The sequence below is a fragment of the Scyliorhinus torazame genome, chromosome 6 (assembly GCF_047496885.1).
Source record: "Scyliorhinus torazame isolate Kashiwa2021f chromosome 6, sScyTor2.1, whole genome shotgun sequence".
NCBI lineage: Eukaryota > Metazoa > Chordata > Chondrichthyes > Carcharhiniformes > Scyliorhinidae > Scyliorhinus > Scyliorhinus torazame.
Window position 1 is genome coordinate 88292587 of NC_092712.1, and position 20155 is coordinate 88312741.

The following is a 20155-nucleotide window of genomic DNA, read 5'->3' on the forward strand; positions in this document are numbered from 1 at the left end:
ACCTCTGTGCCTCTGATCATTCTAGGGATGCACCAGGGACATGGGTGGGATATCCCAGGCTGCAGCCAGTCGGTGCATCAAAGGTAATAATGCCATGTCCAAGATAACTGATGACTATATATTCCACTGAACTGACTTCAACAGTTAGGAGAGATCCATCAGATTTGGAGACATTGCTGGAATCCCCCCGGTGCAAGGTGTCATTATATGCACGCACATGGCCATAAAGGGTCATATTGACCAGTTAGCAGGCTTCCCCAATAGAAATGTCTTCCATTCCCTCAATGTCCACTGCCCATGGACCAGGATTTGATTCCGACCTTGGGTGACTGTATGGCGTTTGCACGTTTTCCCCGTGGTTGTGTGGGTTTCTTCCTAGTGCTCTGGTTTCCTCCCACAGCGTGGCGGCTGTAACCTCCCCGGTATCGTTAAATTCCACATACACCCTCTCGCACACCTCCTCATCTGCTAACAACCTCACATCCAGCCTCAACTGTGGGCGTTGGGCTCTCTCTGGACCACTTGCAAATCCACCCAATGCGTTGCGTGGTCAGAGACCACCGCCGCCAATAATGTCTTGTCCACCACAAATACACCCGGTGCACATGGGAGAAGTACGAAAACTCCTTTGCCTTCGGTCTCCCAAAGCTCCATGGGTCCACCTCGCCATGTGCTGCTGAAACCCTTTCAACTCCTCTGTCAACAACCTCCCTGACCTTGGAGTCGATGGTCCAAGCCTGGCTTAATGGCCGTGTTAAAATCCTCCTCCCCCCCCAATGATCAGCAGGTGCGAGTCCAGATCAGAAACTATCCCAGCATCAGCCTCATAAACTCCACATCATCCCAGATTGGGGCATAAACATTTATCAAAACCCCCTCCAGCTTCCCACTCACCATCACAAACCTTCCCTCGAATCTACCACAATGTTCCCCACCTCGAATGTGTCATGTGAGAGTACCTTTAAGAAATGGGTGTTTATCAGTGATGTCAGAGTGTGGGTGGACTTGGGCTGTCTATCAGCTTTTTACTTTCGTTTTAGGCATGTTTTAGTTTCGTTTTCAGTGTTGGAGCTGAAGCCAGACCAAGCAGGTGTACTGCTGTTCTCTCTGCCATCAAAAGACTATCTCTTGATCATTTGATGAATTCAGAATTATAAATGTTTTCAGTAGTGAATGTAAACCTGATGTGCTTCTGTTAAAAGGTGTTTCTTCTGTCTTCTGGATGTTGTTTGGGAAGTTATTAAGGATTACTTAGTGTTGTATTCTTTGGGGGTTGTATTTGAATTGATGGTTGCTAAGATGTTCACTGAATGTTTCAAAAAGGTTAACTTGAGTTCATAGAATAAACATTGTTTTGCTTTAAAAATTACTTTTCCATTTCTGCTGCACCACACCTGTAGAGTGGGTCGTGTGCTCCCCACACCACAATCTATTAAAAGTTGTGTGTCAGGTGAACTCCATGATGCACTTTGGGGTTCTCTAAACCCTGGCCCATAACAAATGCCACCCACTTGTTTACCAACACCGCCACCCCTCTTGTCTTCATGTCCAGTTCCGACTGAAACATCTGCCCTACCCATCCTTTCCTCAGCCTTGTCTGACCGACTATCTTTAAATGCGTCTCTGTAAAAAAGCCACGTCCGCCTTCAAACTCCTCAGGTACGCGAACACACGTGACCGTTTGACCGGCCCATTCAGCTCTCTCACATTCCACGTGACCAGCCTGGTTGGGGAGCACCCTGCCCCCTCCCCTGACAATCAACCATATCCCTTTTTAGGCCAGTCCCCGGCCCATGTCACGTGATCCTCCAGGCTCACCCTTGGATGCCCACCCCCACCACTCCCTTTCTTGCTGCGCCACATCAGCCACACCTCTGACAGCAGGTGCAGCTCCTCATCTGCCTCACCCATGTCAAAATCTTTTCCTTGTCTAGGAAACGGTGTAGCCACACCACTATCCGTCTCGGCGGCTCACCTGCCTGCGGCTTCCTCATCAGCACCTTGTGCGCTCGGTCAACCTCCAGGGATCAGTTAAGTTCCCCTCTCCCATCAATGTTTCCAGCATCTTAGCCACATACGTTCCGGCGTCCGCTCCCTCGATGCCTTCAGGCATCCCCACGATTCGCAGATCATGTTTCTTGGAGCAATGATCCAGGTCCCCCAACTTCTCCATAAGCTGCTTCTGGGTCTCCAACATCATACTCATCTCAGCCACCAACGAGGTGAGCTGCTCCTCGTGCTCCCCCATCGTCTCCTCCACTCTCCGAATCGCCTGGTCCGGGAACTCCAGTCTCTGCTCCACATGATCAATTCCCACTTTCAGCAGCTCTACCACCAAGGCTAGATCCTCCTCGGCTGTCCTCCTGTGCTGGCAGAACTTCCCATTCAAGAAGTCCAACAGTTGCTCTGTCGACCACTGGGCGAGCAGGGCTGGCCCTTTACCCTCCACCATCTTATCCTGTGGCTCACAAAGACTCTCCTGCTCCAACTGCTCCCTTCTTTTCGACCCACTTCTGGTCCGTTGATTCATCCACCAACCACACCTGTGGAGTCTCGCTTTCTCCAATCAACCGCCAGGATGTGACAACTGAGGCCACTGACACTCGGAGGCCAGGCTCATGCCAAACCCCAGACTGATGATGGGCCTCAAGAGTTGTGAGCAACACAGCAGCTGCAGCATTAGGTAAGGGAACATCAGGCAGAATTGCCAAAGGCTATACACACCCAAGGACAAACGACTGAGGAGTCCATTCAGGCCATGGGTGTTGCCATCTCTCAGGCATGAAAGCGTGTGGCTTCCTCCATTGAGATATTCGTAACCGGAAAGACACATGTAATCAACCACTCAGTTGATGCCAGAGAAACCTGCTATCTTCTTATCAAATTCAGTCCAATGTCATTCGTCATCTCACTCTCCTTGACCTGATTTCAGATGGATCAGTCTAAAAAAAACCTCTGTGTTATTTATAATTGGCGATAACAGTGCCAATATCTTTAGGGTACAGATTGCAATTATGAAGAATCCTCTGAACTAAATTCCGGACAGCTATAGAGAAACTGAAAAGATTCCCTTCCAAAACGTAACTAACCACTTGTTGTATTGCCACTTTTGTTACTTCCTCCAGCCACCAGAGCCCTGCCATTCTCTCATCAACTGGGTGTGATGAATAATTGAATTGGTCCTAGACATGAATGACTGGCAAATAGGAGATATGCCTCATATGAGATATGCTTAAGGTAAAATTTGAGGCACATTCCTTGAATATCTTTAAGGCAGAGGTTATAGATTCTTGATAAGCAAAGGGGTGAAATGTTATTGTGGGTAGGCAGAATTGTGAAGTTGAGGTTAAAATCAGATCAGCCAAGATCTTATTGAATAAAGGAGCAGACTCAAGGGGCAGATGGTCTACTACTCCTCCAGGACCTAATAATCTGCATCCCAGATTGCTTAAGGAAGTTGCCCGAGAAATAGTGTATCCATTGGTGGTCATCTTTCGGGATTCTATAGACTCTTGAATAGTTCCTACAAATTGGAGGGTAACTAATGTAGCCCCACTATTTATAATAATTTTAAAAATAATAATCTTTATTGTCACAAGTAGGCATACATTAACATTGCAATGAAGTTACTGTGAAAAGCCCCTAGTCGCCACATTCCGGCGCCTGTTCAGGTACACAGAGGGAAAATTCAGAATGTCCAAATTACCTAACAGCACGTCTTTCGGGACTTCTGGGAGGAAACCGGAGCACCCGGAGGAAACCCACTCAGACACAGGGAGAACGTGCAGACTCTGCACAGACAGTGACCCAAGCCGGGAATTGAACCTGGACCCTGGAGCTGTGAAGCAACAGTACTACCTACTGTGCGACCGTGCTGCTTTAAAAAGGGAGGTGGAGAGAAAACAGGAAGTTATGGACCAGTCAGCCTAACGTCAGTAGTGGGGAAAATGCAAGAGTCCATTATAAAAGATTTTATGGAAGGGCACTTGGAAAACAGTGGCAGGATCGGACAGAGTCAGCATGGATTTGCGAAAGGAAAATCATGGTTAACAAATCTACTGGAATTCTTTGACAATTTCATAGAATCACAGACTTTATAATGCAGAAGGAGGCCATTCGGCCTATCAAGTCTCATCCCTAGGCAAGAGCACCCTACTTAAGCTCACATTCCACCCTATCCCGGTAACCCAGTAACCTCACCAACCTTTCTGGATACGAAGGGCAATTTATCATGGCCAATCCACCTAACCTGCACATCTTTGGACTGTGGGAGGAAACCGGAGCACCCAGAGAAAATCCATTTAAAGTAGAGTGAACAAGGGGGAGCCAGTGAATGTGGTGTATTTAAACTTTCAGAAGGCTTTTGACAAAGTGCCACATAAGAGAATAGCATGTTGAGATGGAAAGAAAACTGATTGATACACTGGAACAAAAAGTTGGAATAAACAGTTATTTTTCCAAATGGCAGGCAGTGACCAATGGGGTACCTCAGGGATCGATGCTAGGACCCAGCTATTCAAAATATGTATTACCGATTTTGATGAGAGAACTAAATGTAATATCTCCAAATTTGCAGAGGACACAAAGCTGGATGGGAGGGTGTGCTGTGAGGAGGATGCAGAGATGCTTCAGTGTAATGTGGGCAAGTTAAATGCATGGCAGTCGCAGTATAATGTGGATAAATGTGATGTTATCCACTTTGGTAGCAAAAACAGTAAGGCAGATTATTATCTGAACAGCTATAGATTGAGAGAGGGAAATGTGCAATGAGACCTGAGTGTCCTTGTACACAAATCGCTGAAAGTAAGCATGTAGGTACAGCAGGCGATAAAGAAGGCCAATGGTATGTTGGCCCTCATAGTAAGAGGATTCGAGTATAGGAGCAGGGAAGTCTTGCTGCAATATACAGGACCTTGGTGAGTCCATACATGGAGTGATGTGTGTAGTTTTGATCTCCTTTTCTTTGTTTAATAAATGTTTTTATTGGTGCTTTATATTTTATACACTGTACATCCAACAAAGGTATGTGCATCGGTTACAATATACATTTCCCTTGGTATCGACCCGGCTTCTCTTTTGTTGTGTCAGGATCTTTTCTTGGGTTGCTTGTTTTACAGTGGTGGTTACCTTCTATTTCCATGTTTGCATTGCTTTTCCCTTCTCCTCACCCACTTTGTCATTTGAACCACTCCCTTCTCCTCCTACCCCCATCTCACTTTTGGTGTTTCGTTCGGGGTACCGTTTCTTGTGGCCTTGCTCTGGGCCCCCGATACCTGTTTTGGCTGTTTTCCGGCCTCCACCTCCACTCTCTCTAGCCTCCCCCCCTTCCTTCTCTGTCTGTTGCCAGAGGTTTCATAGGATCCCGGTGCCCCCCTCTCCCCTTGTTCTATTGGCTGTTGGCCTCAAACAGGTCCTGGAACAAATTGGTGAATGGCTTCCACGTTTGTGGATCCCCTCCTCTGACCCATGAGTTCCACAGGTGACCGCTGTCTAGGACACCACTGACCGTGATGTACTGTCCCCCTTGGTCCGAGAACCATCCTCGTCGCGGTAAACACCGTCTTCTTACTTATCAATACAGCTACCCCCTAGCTCTCGTCCCGTAGCAGCAATGGTAGATGTGTCCCACCCAACCCTTCCTTACCCACAGTCAGTCCTTCTCCCTCAGGTGCATCTCTGGGAGGAAGGCTTTGTCACCTTTCATACTTTTCAGGTGGGCAAAGACTCTGGATCTTTTCATTGGGCTGTTAAGTCCCCTGACTTTCCCGTTGACTATTCTGATGGGGGGGTGGGGTTTATGTCACTCCCACTTCCTGCGGGATCAACCATTCTTACCTGGTGGTCGCGCCCCTGCACTCCGGAGTTTCCCTTTGTTAGGGGCCATCCAAAATGGTCACCGTTCTCGTCATGACGCCGGGCCCCTGCGCTCCAGGGTTTCTCCTTGTCCAGGGGCCACCCAACATGGCCGTCAACTATGTGTTTGCCACATGGGTGCGCCTCTGCACTCTGGGGGTTCCCTTTTTTCCGGGACCCTCCAACGTGGCTGCTTGTGGTGCCATCGTGTTCCAAGTCTCCAAGAGTGACCTGCCAGTCTAGAGCTCTTCACCCCCCTTGCCATTTTGTTGCCCCTGTGGTTTTGTACCCCCCTCACTGCCCCCCACCCTCCCCTTCTGTTTACCCCTCTGTTCCCCCATCCCCCGCCAGACGCTCTTCTCCATGGTGGGAGGTGCGCCGCAGCCCCCCCCATCTCACTCCTGGCACTAGCTTTCCCGCTAGTGTGGTGGCCCTCCTCCTGGGGTCGGTCTGACCCCATCCTATGTCCATTCTGCTGGTGTCCCCTCTGTCCCTTCCTCACCCTCTCTCACGCTCTGCTGCACTCACCCCCTCCTTTCTGTAAACTGATTCCCCTGTTCATAATGAGGCAATGCAGTCCGGTGCAAAATTGTCGGTTGGTTTCCTCTGCCTCTTCTGTGCCCTTATTGTTGTCTCCCTTGCTGCCTGTCCAAACCGTTCTTATGAATGAACACAGGGGCAGTAAAGTAATGTTCCTTGCCCTCATATGTTACCCAGAACCTGGCTGGGTACAGCATCCCAGATTTAATTTTGTTTTTGTATGGGGCCGATTTTGCCTGATTAAATCTGTCCTGCGCTTTGCCCGGCCTACCCCAATGTCCTGGTAGATTCTGATTTTTGTCCCTCTCAATTGCAAGTCTTCGTCTGTCTGGCCCAGTGAAGGATCCTTTCCCGGTCCTGGTATCTGTGCAGCTCGGCAATGACCCGCTCTCGGCTGCTCCCCTGCCTTGGGTTTCAGCCGGAGCGACCTGTGGGCTCTGTCGATCTCCGGAGGCTTGTGGAAGCTGTCCCTCCCCACTAGGTTACTCAGCATTTGGGCCATGTAGTGGGTTGGGTCCCTGCTCTCGATTCCCTCTGGCAGGCACACTATTCTGATATTCTGCCGTCTTGACTGATTTTCTTGGTCCTCCACCTTGACTTTCAGACTCCCCTGGGTCACCACCAACCTCTTGATTTTGGCCTCCAGGGACCAGTTTGGGTGCTCTGCTCCGTCGAGGCTTTCTCCAGCTCCTTTATCGTGCTCTCCTGGGCCTCCAGTCTCTTTCCCATGCCATCGAGAGTCATCTGCATGGTGGCCAGCTCCTCCGCCACAGCCACCTTGACTGTCACCTTTATTTCAGCCTTAATGACTATGATTTAGTGGCCATGACTGAAACATGGTTAAAGGATGGTCACGACTGGGAGTTAAATATCCGAGGGTACAAAACTTTTCGGAAGGACAGAGTGGATGGTAAGGGAGGTGGTGTAGCTCTGTTATTTAAGGATGACACCCGGGCAACAGTAAGGGATGACATCGGTGCTATGGAGGATAAGGTTGAATCCATTTGGGTGGAAATCAGGAATAGTAAGGCGAAAAAGTCACTGATAGGAGTAATCTATAGGCCACCAAATAGTAACGTTATGGTGGGGCAGGCAATAAACAAAGAAATAACAGATGCATGTAGAAATGGTACAGCAGTTATCATGGGGGATTTTAATCTACATGTTGATTGGTTTAACCAGGTCGGTCAAGGCAGCCTTGAGGAGGAGTTTATAGAATGTATCCGCGATAGTTTCCTCGAACAGTATGTAATGGAACCTACGAAGGAACAAGCGGTCCTAGATCTGGTCCTGTGTAATGAGACAGGATTGATTCAGGATCTCATAGTTAGGGATCCTCTCGGAAGGAGCGATCACAATATGGTGGAATTAAAAATACAGATGGAGGGTGAGAAGGTAAAATCAAGCACTAGTGTTTTGTGCTTAAACAAAGGAGATTACAATGGGATGAGAGAAGAACTAGCTAAGGTAGACTGGGAGCAAAGACTTTATGGTGAAACAGTTGAGGAACAGTGGAGAACCTTCCAAGTGATTTTTCACAGTGCCCAGCAAAGGTTTATACCAACAAAAAGGAAGGACGGTAAAAAGAGGTAAAATCGACCGTGGATATCTAAGGAAATAAGGGAGAGTATCAAATTGAAGGAAAAAACATACAAAGTAGCAAAGATCAGTGGGAGACTAGAGGACTGGGAAATCTTTAGGGGGCAACAGAAAGCTACTAAAAAAGCTATAAAGAAGAGTAAGATAGATTATGAGAGTAAACTTTCTCAGAATATAAAAACAGATAGTAAAAGTTTCTACAAATACATAAAACAAAAAACAGTGGCTAAGGTAAATATTGGTCCTTTAGAGGATGAGAAGGGAGATTTAATAATGGGAGATGAGGAAATGGCTGAGGAACTGAACAGGTTTTTTGGGTCGGTCTTCACAGTGGAAGACACAAATAACATGCCAGTGACTGATGGAAATGAGGCTATGACAGGTGAGGACCTTGAGAGGATTGATATCACCAAGGAGGTAGTGATGGGCAAGCTAATGGGGCTAAAGGTAGACAAGTCTCCTGGCCCTGATGGAATGCATCCCAGAGTGCTAAAAGAGATGGCTAGGGAAATTGTAAATGCACTAGTGATAATTTACCAAAATTCACTAGACTCTGGGGTGGTCCCGGTGGATTGGAAATTAGCAAACGTGACACCACTGTTTAAAAAAGGAGGTAGGCAGAAAGTGGGTAATTATAGGCCAGTGAGCTTAACTTCGGTAGTAGGGAAGATGCTGGAATCTATCATCAAGGAAGAAATAGCGAGGCATCTGGATGGAAATTGTCCCATTGGACAGACGCAGCATGGGTTCATAAAGGGCAGGTCGTGCCTAACTAATTTAGTGGAATTTTTTGAGGCCATTAACAGTGCGGTAGACAACGGGGAGCCAATGGATGTGGTATATCTGGATTTCCAGAAAGCCTTTGACAAGGTGCCACACAAAAGGTTGTTGCATAAGATAAAGATGCATGGCATTAAGGGGAAAGTAGGAGCATGGATAGAGGATTGGTTAATTAATAGAAAGCAAAGAGTGGGGATTAATGGGTGTTTCTCTGGTTGGCAATCAGTAGCTAGTGGTGTCCCTCATGGATCAGTGTTGGGGCCACAACTGTTCACAATTTACATAGATGATTTGGAGTTGGGGACCAAGGGCAATGTGTCCAAGTTTGCAGACGACACTAAGATAAGTGTTAAAGCAAAAGGTGCAGAGGATACTGGAAGTCTGCAGAGGGATTTGGACAGGCTAAGTGAATGGGCTAGGGTCTGGCAGATGGAATACAATGTTGACAAATGTGAGGTTATCCATTTTGGTAAGAATAACGGCAAAAGGGATTATTATTTAAATGATAAAAAATTAAAACATGCTGCTGTGCAGAGAGATCTGGGTGTGCTAGTGCATGAGTCGCAGAAAGTTGGTTTTCAGGTGCAACAGGTGATTAAGAAGGCAAATGGAGTTTTGTCCTTCATTGATAGAGGGATGGAGTTTAAGACTAGGGAGGTTATGCTGCAATTGTATAAGGTGTTAGTGAGGCCACACCTGGAGTATTGTGTTCAGTTTTGGTCTCCTCACTTGAGAAAGGACGTACTGGCACTGGAGGGTGTGCAGAGGAGATTCACTAGGTTAATCCCAGAGCTGAAGGGGTTGGATTACGAGGAGAGGTTGAGTAGACTGGGACTGTACTCGTTGGAATTTAGAAGGATGAGGGGGGATCTTATAGAAACATATAAGATTATGAAGGGAATAGATAGGATAGATGCGGGCAGGTTGTTTCCACTGGCGGGTGAAAGCAGAACTAGGGGGCATAGCCTCAAAATAAGGGGAAGTAGATTTAGGACTGAGTTTAGGAGGAACTTCTTCACCCAAAGGGTTGTGAATCTATGGAATTCCTTGCCCAGTGAAGCAGTAGAGGCTCCTTCATTAAATGTTTTTAAGATAAAGATAGATAGTTTTTTGAAGAATAAAGGGATTAAGGGTTATGGTGTTCGGGCCGGAAAGTGGAGCTGAGTCCACAAAAGATCAGCCATGATCTCATTGAATGGCGGAGCAGGCTCGAGGGGCCAGATGGCCTACTCCTGCTCCTAGTTCTTATGTTCTTATGTTAATGTCGTCTGTCATCTCCTTCAGTTTCCTGGTGAGGCATGTCTTCAATCCATCGCCTGGCGGAGGGGTGGGGGAGGGGGTCTCGTTTTTTGGGTCTCCGGTCTCTGTCTCTTGGGGGGGGCTGCGGACCCCTCGCCTCATGGGTCTGCTGACTCGCTTGTTCATCGCTCTGGTCCCTTGCTGCAGTTCTTGGTATCCCTGCAGCCTCTTGAGTTGCTGCTTCCTGCCATTTGTATTGTACATCTTGGGCTGTTTAGCACAGGGCTGAATCGCTGGCTTTGAAAGCAGACCAAGGCAGGACAGCAGCACGGTTCGATTCCCGTAACAGCCTCCCTGAACAGGCGCCGGAATGTGGCGACTAGGGGCTTTTCACAGTAACTTCATTTGAAGCCTACTTGTGACAATAAGTGATTTTCATTTCATTTCATTTTCATTGTTGAGGGGAAGGGGATGTTTTAGTCCAATTTTGCGGGCTAAATTCGGTCAAAAGCGCCTATTTTTCTGTTATGGAGGAGAGCCACCTGATGTGCGACTACTCAGCATATTCCCATCACCGGAGTTCCTTCATCTCCTTTTCTGAGGAAGGATGTTCTTACTCGAGGGGGACTGCAGCGAAGGTTTACCAGACTCCTGGGATGGCGGGACTGACATATGAGAAAGGATTGAGTCAGATAGGGTTATATTTCCTGGAGTTCAGAAGAATGAGAGTTCAGCTCATAGAAACCTATGAAATTTTAACAGGACTAGACAAGGTAGATGCAGGAAGGATGTTCCCGATGGCGGGTCAGTCCAGAACCAGGGGTCAGAGTCTAAGGATGTGGTGTAGACCATTTAGGATTGAGTTGAGGATAGATTTCTTGACCAGGGAGTAATGAGCCTGTAGAATTCGCTACCATAGAAAGCAGTTGAGATCAAAACATTGAAGGAGTTAAATATAGCTCTTGGGGATAAAAGGATCAAAGGATATGGGGGGAAAGCATGAACAGGTTACTGAGTTGGGTGACCGCCATGATCCGAATGAACGGTGGAGCAGGCTGGAGGGGCCAAATGGCTTTCTTCTGCTCCTGTTTTTTCTGTTTCTATGTTTCTAAATCGTATTTTCATATGTTCATAGGAAATGGGAAAGATTTTAACTCGCTCAAAATCCATTCATCGCATAGAGTTAAAATCAGGTTCAATTACACAGATGCGAGACGGCCTCTCTTGGCACCCCTCCCAACAAGATGTAGCAGTCCACTTTCATCGTGTGGTGAATCCAACAGCCAGACTGAAATCTGGAAAAACATGTTCCTGGGGTGGTTTGAATGACTTGTGATTTGGATTCAAATTACTCTCAGTGAAATGGAGCCCGACAGTGAAAGCAAGTGGATCATTTGTAAAAGTTTCTTCATAAAACAGTTAAGGGTCATTGAACCTGATTACATATAATTTTCTGTAGAATTGTTTCGCTATTTTATTGAGTAATTTACTGGTTTATGCATTTTGATGGGACAATCGGGAATATTGATCTTAGTCAGTAAAATTAAAGTTTGAAGTGATGAAACCAGCATTAATGCACATACAGCATATTTAAGAAAATGACATTGTGGATGCTTTTTCCTTCTAATTGAACAAGTTCTGATGTGACAAAACATTTTCAATATACATGAAAATATACGTGAAGTGTCAGTGAGAACATTTTTGTTTTACATGGCCCCCCAAAAAGATTGTTTTAATACAATTTAATATAATTGGGTAATGCTGCATCTAAACTTTAGGGCATAAATTTATCCTCATAGAGAAGTTACAAAATGCAGGGGACTCATGAATTTTCTGTATTTTTTTGCGTGAGGCCATGGCTTCTCTTAATGAGTAATGCAACTCCATTTGAGCAGATGTAATTTAACGGGTGACGGTAGCATATTGTCACTGGACGGGTAATCTAGAGACCCCGGGTAATGCTCTGGCTACCAGGATTCGAATCCCACCACGGCAGATGGTGAAATTTGAATTCAATAAAAACCTGAAATTAAAGGCCTAATAATAACCATTGCTGACTGTTATAAAAATGAATGTCCTTTCGGGGAGGAATCTGCCACCCTTAGTGCTCTGGCCTACACGTGAACACAGATCCCCAGTTGATTCTAATCTGCCCTCTGAAATGGCTTAGCAAGCTACATATTTCAGAGGCAATTAAGGATGAACAATAAGTGTTAACTTTGCCAGTGACGCACACATCCCATGCATTAAAAAGAAAATTGGGAGCAACACAAATGATTGAATTTCCAGTGGCTCTTATGTCAATAAAGTTACGAGGAAATTCTTGGCTTGAATATTTGGTTATGAGAAATGTTTCACCAAATTTTGTGGATGCTGGAGATCTAAAATAGATCAGTAGATCTGGCAATATCCATGGGGAAAGAAACAGAGTTAGCGTTTCGAGTCCAATTTGACTTTTCTTCAGAACACCGACTCGAAACATTCTAATCTTGATTTCTATCTATTTTATTTTGTGCCATAGTAGTGAAGGGACTGGTTGTATAAAAGTAAAGCCCTTCTTCTCTTTTCAATATGATGACAAGCGACATACAATTCCTTGGATATTTAATTCTTAATTCAACTCCACCAAGGAACTCGAGTCCCAGAGAAAACCTTAAGGATCGCTTACCAGGTGAGAATATTCCGTCTCCGCATCCTCCTGGCCAGCCAATCATTTCTCTCATTTTCTTCAGGGTGATGTATTCCAACAGGACAAATACGGGTGCGATCTCATATGTAAACCTGAAGATGATTCATAATATATAAAATTAAATATTAGCACAGAGCATATTCATTTCTAGTCAATAAATAAAGACAGTTTAAGAACAATAATGATTAATGCCAGTGTACTTTACCAAAGTACTAAGGCACTTTATAGAGGGTGGGCTGGAAGAAGAGAATATACCAGACACTGAGTGTGCGGTGGGAGACGGTTATGGGGGAGTGACTGAAGATATGGACAAAGGGATTGTTCTTGACAACGTTTTTGAAGGTGGAGAAAGAAATATGCAAGAAACGAGGAGAAGTCCAGGATGGAAGGTTTTAATGGCTCCGTGTCCAATGATGGATTGGGGAGGAGGACATATTAAGAACCAAATTCCGAACAGCGATGTAGGACAGCAGCAATTTATAGGGTTTGGGTGGTCCATGGACACATTTATAAACGAGGATGTGAATGTTGAATGTATTGGGGAATGGGGAGCACTGTGGATTGCTGAGAATTATCATGATCTGCAAAAGGGATTTATTATGGAATGTGTGTTTGCGTGGCTATGCTCTGGAAATCCTGCAGGTGCAGTTCCAGTGGTTGGTTTGGTGAGTTTGGAAAAATGAAGCTGAAAGTGGAAAGGTATAAATAAAGGGTTTGTTTAGCACAGGGCTAAATCGCTGGCTTTGAAAGCAGACCAAGGCAGGCTAGCAGCACGGTTCGATTCCTGTAACAGCCTCCCCGAACAGGCGGCGGAATGTGGCGACTAGGGGCTTTTCACAGTAACTTCATTTGAAGCCTACTTGTGACAACAAGCGATTTTCATTTCATTTTCATAAAGGTTTCATAGATCATGGAGATGAAGTAACGATTGAAACAGACAATGTTCGGAAATTAGAAATAAATGGTGTGGGTGATGTGTACAATGCTGGATGGGAAGCCCAGTTCAAAGTTGTTGGAGTCACTGATTTAACACTTCATTGAATAGAGACTCTGTGACTAGCCGGCAAATGGGGGATGGAATTCGATTGATGGTTCGGGATTTCTGCTGTGAACTGAACAGGATAGATTCAGGTCGGGATACTCCGTTCCCCCAGTCGTGTGTTTCTCGGCAGAGTGCCATTCACTGGAGGCAGAATTCTCTCATCCCATTGCTTATCAATGGAATTTCCCATTGAAGACACCCCAAACTGCCGGGAAACTCCTGGGCGGGGTTGCGCTGCCAATGGAACAGAAAATCCCAATTGCCGGAGAATTCCGGCCTCAGTCTTGTTATCATTTAATTGGAAGAGTTTTTGGCTCATCCAAGTCTTTGGTTAGGATTTTCCTCTTCTCATCGGGGGGGGGGGGGGGGTCAGTAAATAACTTCTCCCAATACCTGAATTAAACCATGGGTCATGTTTCACTAATGATGTAGGACAAGCTCCCGGCAGACTTCCATGAGCAAACACGTGTCTATCACTGACCTGGAGAGGTAGGACCATTTAAAGGTTGCAGAAAAGGTTTGAGAATCAAGGCAGCTGAAAAGGATATGGCCCTGAGGTAGAATGGGGGACCTACTGTAGGCCCACATCATCCTTGCGAATCAGAGGGATGCTACTGTTGACCCTGGAACACCACAGTCCTCTTGGGTGATCCCCAGGAGTGGATGAATCATTGGTAGAAGGCAAGGAAAGGAGATAGCTGACTAGGTTCTGCCTCCTGAACATATTCCCTCCCAGCAGTGATGGGGGAAGGAAAATGGTGAGCAGGGCATCTACATAACAGTGGGTTCTCACCACCCAGTCTTTGAAAACTTCTACCACTTTGACCCCCCCTGTTTTCTGAAGGTGCGAACTGGAGTTCAGGTTGTTGGTTAAAAAAAGGCAAGAAAATAAACAAAACTAAATAAATACTAAACTCATTAGAGCAGAACAAATCTTTCAAATGAACTACACGGGAACAGGAGGAGATCACTCTGTGTTACTGGCAGATATGGGGCACGATCTATCGTCTGTGTGGTGCCTGAATGGGAGCGAGGCACAGCAGGTAGTTGCCAGGAGAGGCCTCCTATGGGCTTCCCGACAGCTGGTACACCTTGTGAAAACTATCCAGATCTCGCGAGGTGTCGCGATCAGTATCCTGCCCACAATGGGTGGGATCAAACCTCGTATGCCTAAGAAGGTTTAAAATTCACTTATGCGTGCTGACCCAGGATCTATCGGGTTCCTGGCATCTACGGGCCTCCCTAGGGGACCCCAGCCGGCCGCCTTTCAGTACTGGTCCACACAATCATGGACCAGCCAGAAAGGCACCTGGGTGTGGGGGGTGGGTGGTTCACAGGCCATTGGAGGCCACTGGTAGTCAGGGACAGGGCAGGGTGGCCCTCTGGCTCTCCACCTGGCACATGGGCACCTTGGCATTGCCATGCTGGCACCTTGGCACTGTCACCCTGGCACTGCCAAGCTGGAAGGAGCACTGCTAGGGTGCCAGGCTGACAGTGCCAGGGTGTCTTGGTGCCAGGGTGGCACTGCCAAGGCTCAGAGACTGAGGGGGGCCATGCCCATGAAAGGAGGGTGGAAGGGGGTATGAAGAGTGGGGTTGCAGGGTGGGTATAAAGGGGCCTCAGGAGGATTGGGGGGGTAAAGGGTGAGGGTCCTGCAAGGGGGGCAAGAAGGGGAGCCAGGAAAAGAGGGTCCTCAGCGACATCATAGTGGGGTGTCATCATTTTGGGGGGCGTGGACAAATGCACATGTGTGTGGTGACACTGCCCATGGGTGGGACTTGCGAGGGACCCACAAGCCCGTTTCGAGATCAGGGCACCCATTTAAAATAGTGGCCCGATCTCTGAGCAGCTGGTCTAGTCAGCGGGTTCAGCTCCCAGTGATGAAAATAATTCTAAGGGCGCGATTCTTCGACCATGTTGTGCTCAAGCGAGAGCACACGCAGCCGGAGAATCCCGAGGGACGCCTGCAGCGCACCTTCCGACAGCCTCCGCGCCTCGTGAGATTCACTGGAGTACCGCAAGACGTCGGAAGCAGAACTCCGCCTCAAATGGGTGGGACCGAAATACGCTCGCGGAAGTAGGCCGTAAACCTACTTACGATGTACCTGCCTGACCTCACTCGATTGTGCATTCTGTCCCGTTTGATGTTTTGTCTGGTTTTCTTATCATAGCATGGCATGCTGTTAGTGCACAAACTCATCAGATCATTCAACAATGTAAAATATCCAATTCAATGGATGGAGCTGAAAATTATTTTGTTGTGGAGAGATGTTTCTGAAAACAAAAGTACCAAGTCTGATCGAGAGTGGGATCCTTAGGATGTTGCTATGTCTAAAGTGACTTTGAATGAATTCCATGAAGTTTTATGCTAAAGACAATTTAATTTTATCACTTTTAAAAGGTTTTCATTGTGGTTAAATGTATCCTTGTAGAGTTTATTCACTCGGTAAAATGTATCGCGTTGATTTAATTTGAATTATCGGTGTTATTTCTTTCCTGTTTCAAAATATGGACCACCTGCACCGACATTTTATACTCGGTATTTAGGTTGGGAGGATTTTGAGGCTTTAAAGGTCAACTTAGATGCTGTAATCTATGATATCTCCCATGCACCCTTATCTTTTAATAAAGAAACTTCAGGTAAGGAAGAGAGGTGATAAATGTCGAAGTGAAAAAAACGTGCAATGAATGTAGCTACTACTTTTTTTAAATCACGGAGGTCGAATTTGATTTCTCATTGCTATAAGCATTGTAGTGCATTGCTTCAGGAGACAAATGTTCCTGGCTGCTGGTCCAATCCTGGCTCACAAGCAGCTGGTCCTAAAGTGACAAGAGACAGCACAGAGCTGAGAAAGTGAATCTTTAATAACAGATATTGGGAATATTTATGACTTTAGGTAATAGTACAGAGACCATGGGCGCGATTCTCCACTCCCACGCCGGTTGGGAGAATCGCCTGGGCCGCCGAAATTTCCAGGGATGCCGGTCCGACGTCCTCCCGCGATTCTCCCAAGCGGCGGGAACGGCCCGGTCGAGTTTCGTGGGCCGCAGGCCGGAGAATCGCGGAGATACCCAAAATGGCGATTCTCCGGCACCCCCGCTATTCTGAGGCCCAGATGTGCCGAGCGGCCAGGCCAAAACGGCGGGTTCCCTCCGGTACCGTCCACACCTGGTCGCTACAGTCGTGGGCGGTGCGTGAACGCAGGGGGCGGCCTGTGGGGGGGCAAGGGGGGATCCTGCACCGGGCTTCACCTGGAATGTGGGGTGGCCCGTGATCGGTGCCCACCGATCGTCGGGCCGTCCTCTCTGAAGGAGGAACTCCTTCCTTCCGCGGCCCCGCAAGATCCGTCCCCCATCTTCTTGAGGGGCGGATTTGGACAGGACGGCAACCACGCATGCGCGGGTTGGCACCGGCCAACCCGCGCATGTGCGGATGACGTCCGTTATGCGGCACCGGCCGCGTCATCTATTCAGCGCCGCTTTTACGCGGGCGACAAGGCCTGGCGCGGGTAGATGACGCGGCCCCGATACTGGCCCATTGTCAGGGCCTGAATCGGTCGGGACCGGGGCCGTTCCGCGCCATCGTGAACCTCGACGGCGTTCACGACGGTGCGGCCACGACGGCGCGGCCACTTCGGCGTGGGAGTGGAGAATCGCGCCCCATATCTGACCAGCTATCCATTATACATCTGAAAATTCCTGGGCAGGATTCTCCAATAATGGGGCTACGTCTCCACTCCAGCGTTAAAATTGGCCATTTCACTCTGGACTTTCAGAGCGATTCTCCTACCTGAAGGGGGCTAGCTGGGCCCCGGAGTACATGCAACTCTGCCTGCCGATACAGGGCCCTGCACGTCCGGTCTGGAGTCTGCGCATGCGCACTGCGGCGGCCTTCGATGGCCGCCCCGCGTGACATGGCGGACTCACAACGAAGAGCAGCCCCAACAATATAGGCCCCCCCAAGATCACGTGCACCCACGGATCGGTAGCCCCTGATCGCTAGCGTGGCTGTCCCTGAAGCCCCCCCGGTGAAGGAAACCCCCCCCACTGGGCGGCTGCGGGCTCCCTGCCGACCGTTCCCGACAGGCAAAACATGGTTAGAATCACGCCGTCGGGAACTCAGCCAGCTTCCTTTGGTGAATCGCGGGGGGGGGAGCTCTGTCAATGGCCCACTATCGGCACTGCATAAACAGCGCACGCACGATTCGCGGCGATTCTCCGGGCACTGGAGAATCATGGGAGTGGTGTCACGCCGGTTTTCAGCATCAACATCCATTCTCCGCCCCCGCGCCGATCGCGATTTCGGCACAGAGGCTTGGAGAATCCCGCTCCCGGAGTTCGGAAATCGGGGGAGGAGTAAGATTGGGAGGAAGATGATGGGGATGGAGGGTTTGTGATCAGGAATGGACCGCCACTGGGGCGATTGACTGTTCAGATGGGGCGGGCCTTCAGTAATGCAGAATAGTTTGTGCGTCATCAACACAGTAACACAGATAGGATGGATTTCGGCAACTCAACATTAGAGGGAAATAATCTCGAGCATCTCATTGTTGTAAAACATATTGAAAAAAAACATTGTTTGAATAGGTATTCCAGCCACAAGGGAGATCAATGTGTCTTTCCAAGGTCATTGCCCATGAAAGAAATGTGGAATTGAATTCTATTCAGTAGATAATGCAGGGGAATCGACATTCAATTTGTATAAATTCAGACAGAAAAACTACAGGTGAAAAACATACAATTCTATTGAATAGAGACATGCTGCAATAGTCAAGAGTACTTAAGAGAGTGAGCAAGTGACGGACAGCTTCAGAAGTTTTGATATTCTTTCAACTGAAATAACTTCATTTGATCACTCATGTGCCTGACAGGTAAAAATCCATCACCTGGTTTAAATGTTGCCAAGAAGTAATTGATCTGGAATGAGTGCAGATATAATTTACTAAAATGTTCCAAGGCTGGAAAATTGTAGCTACGAGGAGAGATCGGAGACGTCAAGGTTGTTTTCCTTGGAACAGAGAAGGCTGAGGGGTGACATGATTGATGTATACAAAATTGTCAGGGGCAAAGTTAGAGTAGACAGGGGGAACCTGTTTCCCTTGGCAGTGAGCTCCAAAACCAGGGGTCAACTATTCATGCTGAGTGGCAGAAGGATTGGAAGGGCCGTGAGGAGAAACCTTTTTGCACAGAAGGCGGTGGGTGCCTGAGTTGGTGGTGGAAGAAGAGACCTTACTTCTCTAAAAAGTACCCGGATTTGTACCTCATAGGGTCATAGAGTCATGTTTACAGCATGGAAACAGGCCCTTCGGCCCAGCTTGTCCATGCCGCCCAGTTTCTATCACTAAGCTAGTCCCACTTGCCCGCATTTGGCCCATATTCCTCTATACCCACCCTGCCCATGTAACTGTCTAATTGTTTTTAAAGATAAAAATTGTACCCACCTCTACCACTGCAGCTCGTTCCAGATGCTCACCACCCTCTGTGTGAAAGAATTTCCCCTCTGGTCTCTTTTGTATCTCTCCCCTCTCACCTAAAACCTATGCCCTCTAGTCCTAGACTCCGCTACCTTTGGAAATAGCTGTTGACTATCTACCTTATCTATGCTCCTCATTATTTTATAAACATCTATAAGATCACCCCTAAGCCTTTAGTACTGTAAGTTGCAGGGCTATGGGCTATGTGTAGTAATATGGGATTATAAAGGGCACCTGTGTGTCTTTAGATTGGCATGGACAAGATGGGCTGAATGGCCCCTTCTGTGCTATATCATTACTATGGTTAGATGGTTCTAGGTTACTGAGAAATCCATACAGGGAGATATTTGTTTGCCTAATCTAGGATCTTCCCTTAGGGTCACTCTCTGCTTCTCTAAGTCCAAAAAGTTGATAATAATCTTTATTAGTGTCAGAAGTAGGCTTACATTAACACTGCAATGAAGTTACTGTGAAAATCCCCCAGTCGCCACATTCCGGCGCCTGTTCAGGTATACGGAGGGAGAATTCACAATGCCCAATTCACCTAACAAGCACATGACCCAAGCCAGGAATTGAACCCGGGTTCCTGGCGAGGCACTCTGCCAGGAAAGCACTCTGCCCAGTTTCCACAATTATAAGAATTAATTGTTAGGGCCCGCTCATGAAGAATGGTCATTGGTTGAACTATTCATTAGAGGGAAATCCATCCCCTGGAACTGCCCTCCAAAACCCAGCAGTGTGTTCATGACCAAAGGGAATAATTCTTTCTTCTAACTTCTCAAATCAATACATAACAATGTTAACAGACTATTTCTCTGTAGGACTGTAAAATGTGAAACTACATAAGTAGTTTTAATAAATGACAGTTTATAAGAAAATGTGGAATGTCCTAATTTCTTCATGTTCTGTGTCAGCTTGAAATTGAGAGAAAAGTAGCAA

At 47.3% G+C, this 20155-nt stretch overlaps 1 protein-coding gene across 1 annotated transcript in view; it reads right to left on the bottom strand.

Moving 5' to 3' along the window:
* gad2 (glutamate decarboxylase 2) overlaps window positions 1–20155 on the bottom strand; it is a 206639-nt gene that overhangs the window by 65369 nt on the left and 121115 nt on the right. Inside the window, exon 6 of the mRNA XM_072508448.1 lies at window positions 12680–12792. Within this exon, the coding sequence (XP_072364549.1) occupies window positions 12680–12792 (113 nt within the window). The remainder of the gene's footprint in view (window positions 1–12679; window positions 12793–20155) is intronic.